The 12,885-nt window shown below is 43.2% G+C and overlaps 1 protein-coding gene across 1 annotated transcript in view; it reads right to left on the bottom strand.

Moving 5' to 3' along the window:
- Nucleotides 1-12,885, bottom strand: part of TIMM44 (translocase of inner mitochondrial membrane 44) — a 473,841-nt gene that overhangs the window by 386,453 nt on the left and 74,503 nt on the right. Inside the window, exon 2 of the mRNA XM_068271176.1 lies at nucleotides 8,822-8,929. Coding sequence (XP_068127277.1) covers nucleotides 8,822-8,929 — 108 coding nt within the window. The remainder of the gene's footprint in view (nucleotides 1-8,821; nucleotides 8,930-12,885) is intronic.

Genomic DNA, 12,885 nt, shown 5'->3' with positions numbered 1-12,885 from the left:
GTTAGCGGTTTTTGATGAGCAGAAACATTTAAGTGTGACAAACATGCAAAAGAATAAGAAATCAGGAAGGGGCAAATAATTTTTCACACCACTGTATAAAGTGACAATGCATACAGCCAAGGTATAAACGTCATTAGACCTTTCCTATTAAAGGTGACGAAATGGTTGGGCTTAAGGTGCAGACTATAATAGGCAAACAAGGTGTTTCCATTAAAGAGGAGTGGAAACAAAGTGTAATAAAGCTACTATGCTGACATTTGTATTTAAAAAGATAGAAGGGTATTGGGGAGTGAAAAAAATCATCCACTTACCACTGTCTGGTCAAGAGCTGGGTATAGCGCCTCTGTAGGGTGTGAAGCACTCTGTCTCTGGTTTATAAAGGAAGGGGTATGTGGAGGTGAGTATTGGTAGTCCATGGTCAATGAGGGTGACTATTGAAATAGATGTAGTTGTTGGAGTCTACTTTTTTGAAGTGTGTTTTAGTCTCAAAGGGTAATTTCATTGAAACCTTTTACACACTAGTGCTCAATGATCTGCAAAAATTGGACTTTGACACTCCACTCCTTTCATCCAATCTTACCCCATCAGAAAAGAAAGCGCTCAATACTCTTAAAAATAATCCGGACATAATTATCAAACCCGCCGACAAAGGCGGAGGCATAGTTCTACTAAATAAAACTGACTATCAGAGGCACACAGACTACGTGATAACCCACACCATTACAACAGTTTAGATTCTGATCCCACTCCCCACCATAATGCCAACCTCAAACTCTTCATCAATCAAGCATTTTTTAAATGGTATTATCACCAAAAACAAAAGAAATTACATCATCAATTATCCCAAAACACAGTTTTTCTACTATCTCCCCAAAATTCACAAGACACTCATCAATCCACCCGGTAGACCCATTATTTCAGGTATCGAATCCATCACCAGTAATCTATCTAAACTCGTGGACCGCCACCTACAACCACTTGTACAAAATTTACCGTCATATCTGAAAGATTCTGAACATCTCATCCAAATATTAAAAATCTGAAGCGAGAATAGATCTCGCTTCAGACCTCATAGCTAGCAGGGGCATGTGTGCCCCTGCTAAAACACCGCTATCCCGCGGCTTAACGGGGGTCCCTGTCCCCCCAAATCCCCTCCGTAATGCGGGGGAGCGCTTCCGCATTGGGGCAGGGCTAACCGCCGCAGCCCTGCCCCACGCGCGTCTGTCAGCGCGCATCTCCGCCTCTCCCCCGCCCCTCTCAGTCTTCCTTCACTGAAAGGGGCGGGGGAGAGGCGGCGATGCGCGTCTAATAGACGCGCTGTGAGGCAGGGCTGCAGCCGTTAGCCCTGCCTCTAGGAAGGGCTAATCTGCGACCAACTTGCGACCAAGGTATGCGGGGGGGGGTGGGTTGGGGGGGTCAGGGACCCTCGTTCAGCCGCGGGATAGCGGCGTTTTAGCAGGGGCACACATGCCCCTGCTATGTAAGAGCTGAAGCGAGATTTAGTCTCGCTTCAGTGTCTCTTTAAACACCACTGCCTGGAACACAGATTACAGCTAGCTGACCTGTGATGTATCGTCCTTATACACCAATATTCCACACACCTTCGGTCTCAGATCATTAACATATTTTTTGTCCACCAACCCCGACATGCTAATCGCCCACCAATCATTTATCACCCAATGCGCAGAATTTATTTTACAACATAATGTTTTTTCCTTTGCAGATAATCATTATCATCAAGTATCTGGCACAGCCATGGGTAGTTCATTTGCACCCTCATATGCCAACCTATCCATGGGCCTCCTAGAACATTTAAAGTTCTCTCATACACATCCATTTAGCAATAACATTGTCCTATACAAAAGATACATCGATGACCTGATTTTTATCTGGAAGGGCGACCCTTCCCTCATTCCCACATTCCTCACCTTTCTTAATGATAACCCGGCTGGCCTTACTTTCACTCACCAACATCATTCCACCACCATTGATTTTTTTAGATCTGGTTCTGTTCATAGCTAATTTTCACATCAAGACTAAAACACACTTCAAAAAAGTGGACTCCAACAACTACATCCATTTCAATAGTCACCATCACCGACCATGGACTACCAATACTCCCTATAGCCAATACCGTAGAATCTTCCGTAATTGCACTGACCTTTCCGATTACCAATCCCAATCAGATATCCTTACCAAGAAGTTTATAGAACGAGGCTACCCTAAAAAACTGATCAAGGACGCCAAGTGGAAGGCCACTGTCAGTAATATCAACAACACTGCTCTTTCCTCCCCATTCAGCTCTTTCCCTAGATTTATCACCAGATTCAGCCATCACCACAAACAGATTAGATCCATACTACAAAACAGATGGGAGATTCTGACACAAGACCGCCACCTCAAACCCACCATTCCTGTAACTCCCTTGCTCACATTCAGAAGGGCTCCTAACCTCAAAAGCCATTTGGCTCCCAGCAAATTACATCATCCCATCTCCAATACCACAGCAACTTACCTACCCTAAACCCTGGGTCCTTTCCATGTGGAAATCCCAGATGCACTGCCTGCCGCTTCATTATTTCTTCTGACTCTTTCTCATCTAACACTACTAAATCACAGTATACCATTAAACAAAACATCACCTGGTCCACCAGAAATGTTATTTATCTGATCTTCTGTTCATGTAATCTACAATACGTGGGACGCACCACTCAACTTGTCCGAAACAGAATAGGACAACACAAGCGCAATATATTGAAAAATTACCCACTCCACAGCGTCTCCCGTCACTTCGGTTCCACTCATGATTGCAATCCACAAACATTTAAATTCACACTTATCGAATCTATCCCACCACAGAATGCTTTTCAAATTCTAAGGAATATAGAAATGTTCTGGATACAAATTTTAAAAACACAAACACCTGAAGGTCTAAATGAACAATTTGAAAAAGTTTACTGAATCACACTTTTAATACTTTTAAAATGGTCCTCTCTTTTATTTTCCACCACTTAGACTTGTCCTGTTTTTATCATTTAACGTTCTTATCGTTGTTTTATGTATTCTAGTTATTTCAGTGTTATTTTTATGTCTCATACAAATTTTTGCAACTATGCATAATTTTGCATCCGTACTCTAATTTTCAACAAATGGGCTTGTTTGTTTTTTGTTTCTTTATCCAATAATCTCAGGTGGAGTGGATTGACCTACTTTTTTTTATGCATATTGCGGCATGAATGAATTTTTTACTATGTATTTATGTATATTCATAAGTGCAACTTTTATGTAACCGTGTCATCATTTATTTTCTTGTCTAGTATTTTTATTTCATACTTGTCCCGAACAACACCTCACCACATACCCTCTGCAGTCGCTGGCTTCTAAATGCCACCTATAATCCCATATAACAGCTACATATGATTGCATCTAGACCCACATCAGTTACCTCGTTTGGAATCTTGCATTATGTTAAATATACCCTAGTTCCCCTATTTTACACTGGGTCCCCTCCCCCTTCCTTGCCCTTGTTTCCCTTCACATACATATCCCTTGCATCCTGAACCTACATTGTTCTTACAGCCCCGCCCACCTTCTTTCCATGTTTCCCCTCCACATACCCCTTCCTTTATAAACCAGAGACAGAGTGCTTCACAGAGGCGCTATACCCAGCTCTTGACCAGACAGTGGTAAGTGGATGATTTTTTTCACTCCCCAATCAGTGTTGCCAACTCATCCCTTTAATTACTGACACATATGAATTATACAGGTTTCGTGGCTAGGTAGAGGCAGGTAAGGCACTGATTATGTGTAAGTAGCCCCAGAACCTGTATAACTTAGATGTGTCAGTAATTAAAGGGATGAGTTGGCAACACTGTCCCCAATACCCTTCTATCTTTTTAAATACAAATGTCAGCACAGTAGCTTTATTACACTTTGTTTCCACTCCTCTTTAATGGAAACACCTTGTTTGCCTATTATAGTCTGCACCTTAAGCCCAACCATTGTGTTACCTTTAATAGGAAAGGTCTAATGTCGTTAATACCTTGGCTGTATGCATTGTCACTTTATATATGTGATTTGCACATTGTTTTTGTTTCATTTGTATACATAATTTACTGCTATATGCAGAATTGGCTGCTATATGGTGTTTATTCCTTGGTTGTACGCACAGCCACTTTATATATGCAACTTGCCACTTTATATATGTGATCTGCACATTATTTATTGTTTATGCATATTTTGCTGTTATATGTCGCATTGCACATCATTTTGTTGTAGATCTGTGGGTGCACCTTTTTGGTGCTTGGTATTTGCGTTCCTCTGGCAATTCCCTTGTTTCCTTTTTTTCCCTCCCCCAGTACCCTCCAAAAATCGTTTGCCTGAAGAAGCGGGACTGTTAGCAGTGAAACGCGTTGCACTTTTGGAGTTATTAATAAATGTTACTTTAAACTGCAAGTAATTTGCCCGTTGTCCGGCCATTTCTTCCAGAAGGGAGGTGAGTCCACCCACTTCCCCCTTTTTAACGATTTTAATTAATTTTACTCTACCTGGTGCCTCTGTTATCCTGCTACAAAATAATTTAATCCACCCTTGGTGGAGGGGTGTATCCCCACTTTTTCCTATTTATAGAGAACGACTTCTTAGACCTGAGCGGGGTCAGGTTATAATTCTCTCGCCTGCTCGCCCAGTGGTTGCCTTGGTGGCGACCTACCTTTGTGCGTATAATCACATTCTTCATCACCAGATACCATTACATTAACATACTACACCATATCGGGTTCTCGGTTTCCCTCTTTACTTAACTCGGAAAAAGACATCCAGGTACCCCTGTCCAAGTGAAACATGTTCCCTAGGCTCAACAATCCTTTTACTATCCCAGTTATAAAAAGTTAGTTGCTCTGTGCTTGGAGAATAATTTGAATTTCCCCAAACCGGCAAATATTTGGATGCTGAACAGGGTAACTTGAACATTTTCCAGCCCTCCATGTTTGTATGGTGTCCCTAAAAGCAATATTATGTTTAAGACGTGGTGGCATATTGAGGAATTTTGAATGGAGCAAACCTACTGAATTCCACGGTAAAGCAATTTCCGCTTCAAAGGTATAGTTTGAGAAAGTGTTGGTTTTAAATAGCCAATCTTGAACATGACGTAGCAGGGCAGCTAAACTATATAACCGCAAATCAGGCAAATTTAAACCTCCTAGTTCTTTTCCCACCCGCAATTTCTGTAGTGCTACCCGAGGTTTCTTGTAATTCCATAGAAACTTTCCAAAGGCAGAGTTAATAGTCTGTATGTCCTTATGTTTGAAAAGTAGTGGAAGCGTCTGCAAGGGGTATAATACTCTTCCCATTGAGAACATTTTAATAAAAGCTGCCCTACCTGCAAGGCCCAAAGGAAGTGGATTCCATCTGTTTAGTTGGGCCAGAACGTCTTTGATCAGATCTACTTTCTTTTCTGGCAAACAGGAGAACTGCAAGGATGAATTCAGTGAGATTCCCAGAAAAGTCTTTTCCTGTCCTGGACTTAGATCTGATGTCTGTACATTCAGAATCCACCCCAGATCCTTGAGAACTCAAAGTACAATCTGAATATGGTCTTGGAGCATTTCCCTCATTTTTGCAGTTATCAGAAGATCGTCTAGGTAAGCGACTAGAATAATCTTCTGCATTCTTTCAAAGGCTGCTACCTCTGTCATGATCTTTGTGAAGATCATGGGAGCGCTTGAAATCCCAAATGGAAGCACTTTGAATTGTAATTGAAGGATCTGGGATTGAATCTTTACAGCTGCTTTCAAATACTTCCAGTGCATTGGATGAATAGTAAGCATTCATCAGGTCGATGGATGCCATGAAGTAATTCTTCCCCAGGAGGATTGTGGAGTGAATAGACTCCATACGGAATCTCTTGTACTTCACAAACTGATTCAGAAACCAAAGATTGAGGATAAGGCGAAAATCGCCGTTCGGCTTTGGAACCAGGAAGAGAGTGCAATAGAAACCTTCCCCCCTCTCTGGTGAAGGTACCTCCTCCACAACTCGCTTCTGAAAAAGAGATGTCAGAAACGATGTCTGCTGAAACGGAGACTGAAGAGAGCTCATTACCCTGAATGATCTCGGGGGAATCTGAGTAAATTGAATTTTGTAACCATTTTTGATGGTTCGGCAGACGTATCTGTTTTTTTGATATTGTCTGCCATGCTGAAAAAAAAGTGTTTTTAACCTGCCTCCCACCTGAATATAGTCATTATTCTGATTGAGATTTGGAAGTATTGTCAGAGGGTTTAGGATTGAAGAGAAAATCTTTACCATTTGCACTTTTTTTTATTCTGCCATTTCTTACAGGAATCATTGTTTTTCTGATTCCTCCTAAAGGAACAAAATTTCCTTTCAGATGCTCGCTTTTTCTTACCCGCTGGAAAAATATCTTTTCCTTTTCCCCTGCTCCAACACAGATTCTAGAGCAGAGCCAAAAAGCAATTTACCTTCGAACGGGAGAGCACAAAGTTTTTGATTAGGGATACCGTCGCCATCCCAGTTTTTTAGCAATAGAAATCTCCTCACAGACAGAAATTCTGACCGCTTCGCTAGACGCATCAGCAAGAAATTTTGCTGCCAATTTTAACGTCGCAACCGAACGCAAAATATTCTCAATTTGAGAACCACTCTTCAAAAGGTTTTGCAGTTCTTGCAACCATATAATTAAATACCCAGCAGCACAAAAGTTGCTGCTAAACTACGTGCACATGAAGCTGAAACAGCTTCCCACTATTTTTTAAGAAGAGCCTCCATTTTCCTGTCGGATAAATCTCTGAGGACTCCTGTGTCTTCAAATGGGATCGGTGAATCTTTGAATAATTTTGAAATGGCTAATGTCTAATTTAGGACATTTGACCCAATTTGACTGTTCCTATTCATTGAATGGAAATAGTCTTTTAAAAGCCTTGTTAATTACCAATTTTTTATCTGGCTCTTTCCATTTGGTTTACATGAAGTCATGCATGGCTTTACGCACAGGAAACACCAACCCCTTAGACTATAAATGTTCCGAATACATCACATCCTCAATTGTGGAAGGATTCAGATCTTCAAACTAAATGTTTAATGCGCAATAAATAAATTCTAACAATTCATCTGATTGTTCAGGGAATAATTTAAATTTACCCCTTGAGGAACATCTAGGGGTCTTGTCTTCTTGACCAGAACACCACCCCCAGGTGGATCACCATCCTCCGAAGAGGACCCCAAAACCCTTGGCCGTTGAAAAGGTCTAGGTAAATCTAAATCCTCTTCAGGATGAGATACCATAGAAGCTGATGGTAAAACAGTGGAAACATTAGCATTAAGACATTTTTCAGTTAACTGATCCTGAAATTTCTAAAGCATGGTATTAAACATGTCTCCCCTTTCATGCTTTACAAAATTCAAGCTTTACATAGGGGTTTTGGATAGGATACAGCAAGGTTTTTTTTTTTTTACGGCAAATCCTACAGGTCTTAGACTCTGATACGTCCAAGGGGTTCTTAAGAGAGCAGAACAAACATTAGTGGGCTGCCAACAAACTGGCTATCCCCAGCCAGATGCTCCTTACCTGGCTTGTATTGGCTTGTGCGCCCGGGCCCTTGCCCTGAGAGGAAAGCTCCATGGTGGCAGAGGGAGTGGTGGATGCTTCAGCAGCGTCAGCCTGAGGCTGCTAATAGCGGCTATGCCTCTCGGAAATGGTGTATTTGTATAGACGCCGTGTCGTGTGCAGCCTGGTCTGCCCCCAGCCAGTGGAAGAGCCAAGATTAATTTCGCCGGAAGCCACTCGTGTGATGCACGTCGCCTCCTGGAACGCACAGCGTGCTTCAGGCAATAGGCAGAGGAACTCCCGCATCCACACTAAGTGGAGCGGAGCTCAGCTAGGAAATACTGCCGCCTGACCGCCGAAGCGAAACCCAACTTACCTGGCTGCCTGGAGTTCTTACCTAATCTGTGTTTTTTTGTAAGCTTCTGGTAGGTCAACAGAGAGAAAAAAAAAAAAAACAAACAAGAAAGAGCAGTTTTGTGCATGCATCCAGGCTGCCCAGGAAAGACAGTTTAAACTGAGGTTTAGGGGGAAGGAGGCTTTCAAAGAGAACCTCAGGTGGGTTTTACAAATCCTAATTGCATACAGAGGCTGGGTCTGCATATAATGCCAAGCCTCTGTTGCTATATTATATCCCCCCAGCCCCCCCTGCGCTCTGCTATGCCCCCTCAAAGTAAACCGCCGTGCTAGCGACACACAGCGTGTCGCCAGCAGGCTGTTTACATGTATACTGTCATTCTCGCCACTCCCCCACCTTCTCTATGTCGCCGCTCCCCGCCCACGTCCCTTCCCTCCCCACTGATTGGAGAGAAGGGACGTGGGCGGGGAGCGGCGACATAGAGAAGGCGGGGAGTGGCGAGAATGACAGTATACATGTAAACAGCCTGCTGGTGACACGCTGTGTGTCGCTAGCACGGCGATTTACTTTGTGGCGCATAGCAGTGCGCAGGGGGGGGGGCCTGGGGGGAGATAATATAGCAACAGAGGCTGGGCATTATATGCAGACCCAGCCTCTGTATGCAATTAGGATTTGTAAAACCCACCTCGGGTTATCTTTAATCAATCTGTGCCTGTTTTTCCTGGGCAGATGGCTGGAGAAAATGTATACATCTGTGATACGGTATAATGGGTAGGAATGTAAATTTAAATGCAGCAGCTGCTTTAGATAGTTTCTATTATACAGGAGCAATTTATTTAACTTTCAATAGAATTTTCTTTTAAATACTACTTCACTGAGAAGCCTCAGTGTACTTTTACCTGCTGTAACTCCGGGGAACGTAGACACGTTCGATTTGTTGTGCTACAACTTCTGTATGATACATTGTGAACCAAATTTATGATTTTTTTCCCACTGGAAATCCAAACCTAGACAAAATGGAAGGAGACTATAGTTAGCTACAGTATATCTTGGAACACATTATTATCAGTGTTCTCCCCAGAATTTTTTTCCAGCCGGGTGGCATGAAAAAGTAGCCGGGTGGGGCGCAACAAGGGAATGCAGGTCCGGCACAACTCTGCCTACAGCATAGGAGGAGGATGAAGAGGTGAGCCGATGACAGCTGGGTAGTCCCCAAAATTAGTCGGGTGGAGAAACGGCTAAAAGAGATTGGGGAGAACACTGTAAATAACATTATATTACAGGAAGACTAGTGCAGCATTAAACTATGTTTATGGCAAATTTATAACAAAAATGGAATTTCCCTGGTTACATAATGGACTTTCTTGGGGTTGCTCTAGAATGCTGAAATTAGATCAGTGGGTGTGAAGTTAGGAGCAAAGACTACTGTGATGGTGAAATATGTGTAGTGCTTGTAGCTGTTTCTTGGGGCTACTCTATTAAGCAAAAGTCCCTAAAGATCTATCACTTCCACAAGTGCACAGAGCCTGCCCCTGCACCTGCCCCCATTGGGTCGAAGGACTGTAGCAGCCTGGCAGACTAGGCTGTACTACAATGTGCTGCACTCAAGGACATCATTCTGCGGCTACATACAGAAGTAACCAGAGAATGTGTTAGACAGAGGAGACTGGGAGCAGCTACATGACTGGGTAACAGAGTGGAGAAACACCCAAGAGGGCACAGTGAGGGTGGCTCGGTCCATATACTGGAAATGGGGGGGCAGGGAGCAAGTAGGTAGGAACACAGATCATGTTACCTCTCCTCACACAGATCAATATGAAAGGCGACCCGTGCTCTCATGTGATGGCCAAAACTCGAAAGCTCTTCCAGGCCAGGCAGTGCTTCCATGGGAGCAGGGCCCACAGCTATTTGGGGGGGTCTGGGCTGGCAGTGTTGGGGGCCACAGTAGTTCCTCAATGGCAGCGCTGTCCCTGGATATGCGCTGCCATCCGCACGTTTGTACAGTGCGGGTCTCCCTCTTCATAGCTGTTCCGGTGGCGTGTCCGCCCTATAGTCAGACCTCCAGATCAGCGGCATCCAGCGGGGATGAGAGAGAGAGAGCAGAGCGATGTACGATGACGCGGTGTACACTTCTAATACAGGAAGCGAAATCCCTTGTCATGTCCTATATTTGAAGTCTATGGCATTTTATCGTACATCGCTCTGCTCTCATCCCTGCGGGCTGCCGATGATCTGGAGGTCTGACTATAGGTCGGGCAGCGCCGCCGGAACAGCTATGAAGAGGGAGACCCGCTCCATACAAGCGAGCGGATGGCAGCGCATACGACATAGCAGAACTGTGTGGCGGGCCTCGGATAGCACCTCGGCGGGATTTTAAAACGGCCGGGTGGCCCGCCCACATAATTAGCCCTGGGGAGAACACTGATTATTATTGTTAAAACAGCTGTATCAAACATTAATAGTTTGGATAAAATTGAACTTTCTTTTTTTTCCTTTTGAAATGCAAAAAAAAAAAAAAAAAAAAAAAAAAAAAAAAAGACTATCTACACTTTCAAAATAACTGTTGCCCAGAAAGACCATTCTGGGAACAATCCTAACACAGATGCACTGCTGGGCATCCTGTTCTTGTCCTTTGGGGATGTATGTACATTTCTGTGGCTTAAAAATGGACCAATCAAATGAATCCTTGGTGAGATTTGATTGGTCCATTTTCAAGCTGCATACATTTACATATAGAATTTGCATTCTCCTGCATTAACTTGGAAGGCATCTGAACTATCCAGAGTATTTTTGATAACAGGATAAGCATCTTCTTTTTAAAACCGCAGAATTACTTTAAAGGGAACCTGAAATGAGAGGGATATACATGCAGCCATATTTATTTAAAGGGAACCTTGTCTGAGAGGGATTATGGATGTTTGCTTTTAAACAATACCAGATTAGTCCTTCTAATCTCTTTGGTTACAGTAGTGGCTGAATCACACACCTGAAACAAGCATGCAGCTAAGGGCTGGTGCACACCAGAAGAGCTTTTCTGAGCGCTTTGCTATTTTAAAAGCTCCTTCTAATGTTCTCCTATGTGTGTGTGCACACTGGAGCAATGTGATTTTCTAAAAAATCCCCTATAGAATTGCATTAGCACGAGCTTTTAAAATCTCTAGCACTTAAAAAGCTCTTGTTGTGTGCACTAGACCTAATCCAATCAGATTTCAGTCAGAGCACTTGATCTGCATGCTTGTTGAGGGGCTGTGGTTAAAAGTATTAGAGACACAGGATCAGCAGGAGAATCAGGCAACTTATTTTTTTAAGAGGAAAAATCCATATCCTTCTCAGTTTAGGTTCCTTTATAATATTAAACAAAAATTTCCTGGCTGTCCTGCTGATCCTCTGCCTCTAATACACTTAAGGTGCCCATACACTCGTCAGATTGGCAGCAGATAGATAAGAAATGCATCTGACGATCTATCTGATGCGTTTTTAGAACATTTTTTACCAGGATAGAATTCCAATAGATTTCAGTTTGAAATCTATTGAAATTCGATCTGATGGCCCATTAAGGCCAATGCAAACTGATAAGCAATCTCATCAGATCGACCTAAATTTTCCACCCTGCAAGATCGATGGAACTCCATCGAAATCGGCCATCGATCAGTCGATTGGCCAACCGATTTGCAATCGATCGATCGATCGGTCAGCCAGAAAATCGGCTGAGTGTATGGGCTGCTTTAGCCATAGACCCTGAAGAAGCATGTAGAACAGATGGTTCTGACAAAAATATGACAAGAACGTCAGAATGATCAGCTGGATTATCAGACAACTGGTAAAAAAATAATATATAGAGATACTTAAACCCCTTGGTGGTATGATTTTTTATGGATTTTAGGCCCCTTTTAGGGCCTGTTTCCACTACACGCAGATTGGATGCAGAATGGATGCAGAAAAACTGACTCCAGTGAATGCCTATGGAAAAATCTGCATCAGAATAATCGCGTTTAGTGGAAACAGGCCCATAGGCATTAATTGGAGTCAGTTTTTCTGCATCCAATCTGCATCAAATCTGCGTGTAGTGGAAACAGGCCCTAACACTTAATAAGTTGCTCTCAGTTATAAGTGAAAGAAAACTGATTTTCAAAGTAATGCCAATGTTTTCCTATGGCTCAGTTCACACTTAATGCGTTTTAACTGAAATCTTCTTCCCAATACACTGCTATGGAAAAATGCGTACCAACGCGCAATAACGCATACCAACTAGTTAAGTGTAAATGGGGCCTTTAGGGTCTAAAAGCGGTGCAATTCCTTTGCATGCTTTTAGACCCTAAGGTCCCGTTTACACTTAATCAGTTGGCATGCGTTAGTATGCGGTTCTTGCAGTTAAAACGCGTTAAAGAGAACCCGAGGTGGGTTTGAAGAATATTATCTGCATACAGAGGATGGATCTGCCTATACAGCCCAGCCTCTGTTGCTATCCTAAACCCCCCTAAGGTCCCCCTGCACTCTGCAATCCCTCATAAATCACAGCCACGCTGCTGACAAACAGCTTGTCAGAGCTGGCTGTGTTTATCTCTATAGTGTCAGTCTGCTGCTCTCTCCGCCTCCTGCAGAACTCCAGTCCCCGCCTGCATCCCTTCCCTCCCTGCTGATTGGAGGGAAGGGACAGGGGCAGGGACCGGAGCTATGCAGGGGGCGGGGGAGCAGCTGAGACTGACACTACAGATGTAAACAGCCTCACAGCACGGCTGTGATTTATGAGGGATTGCAGAGTGCAGGGGGACCTTAGTGGGGTTTGGGATAGCAACAGAGGCTGGGCTGTATAGGCAGATCCAGCCTCTGTATGCAGATAACATTCTCTAAACACACCTCGGGTTCTCTTTAAGTGTAAAAGGTGCCATAGGAAAACATGGGCATTACTTTGAAAATCAGTTTTCTTTCAGTTATAACTGAGAGCAACTGATTAAGTGTAAAA

The sequence above is a fragment of the Hyperolius riggenbachi genome, chromosome 1, assembly GCF_040937935.1.
Source record: "Hyperolius riggenbachi isolate aHypRig1 chromosome 1, aHypRig1.pri, whole genome shotgun sequence".
NCBI classification, from domain to species: domain Eukaryota; kingdom Metazoa; phylum Chordata; class Amphibia; order Anura; family Hyperoliidae; genus Hyperolius; species Hyperolius riggenbachi.
This window is presented reverse-complemented; position numbering and strand designations above follow the sequence as displayed.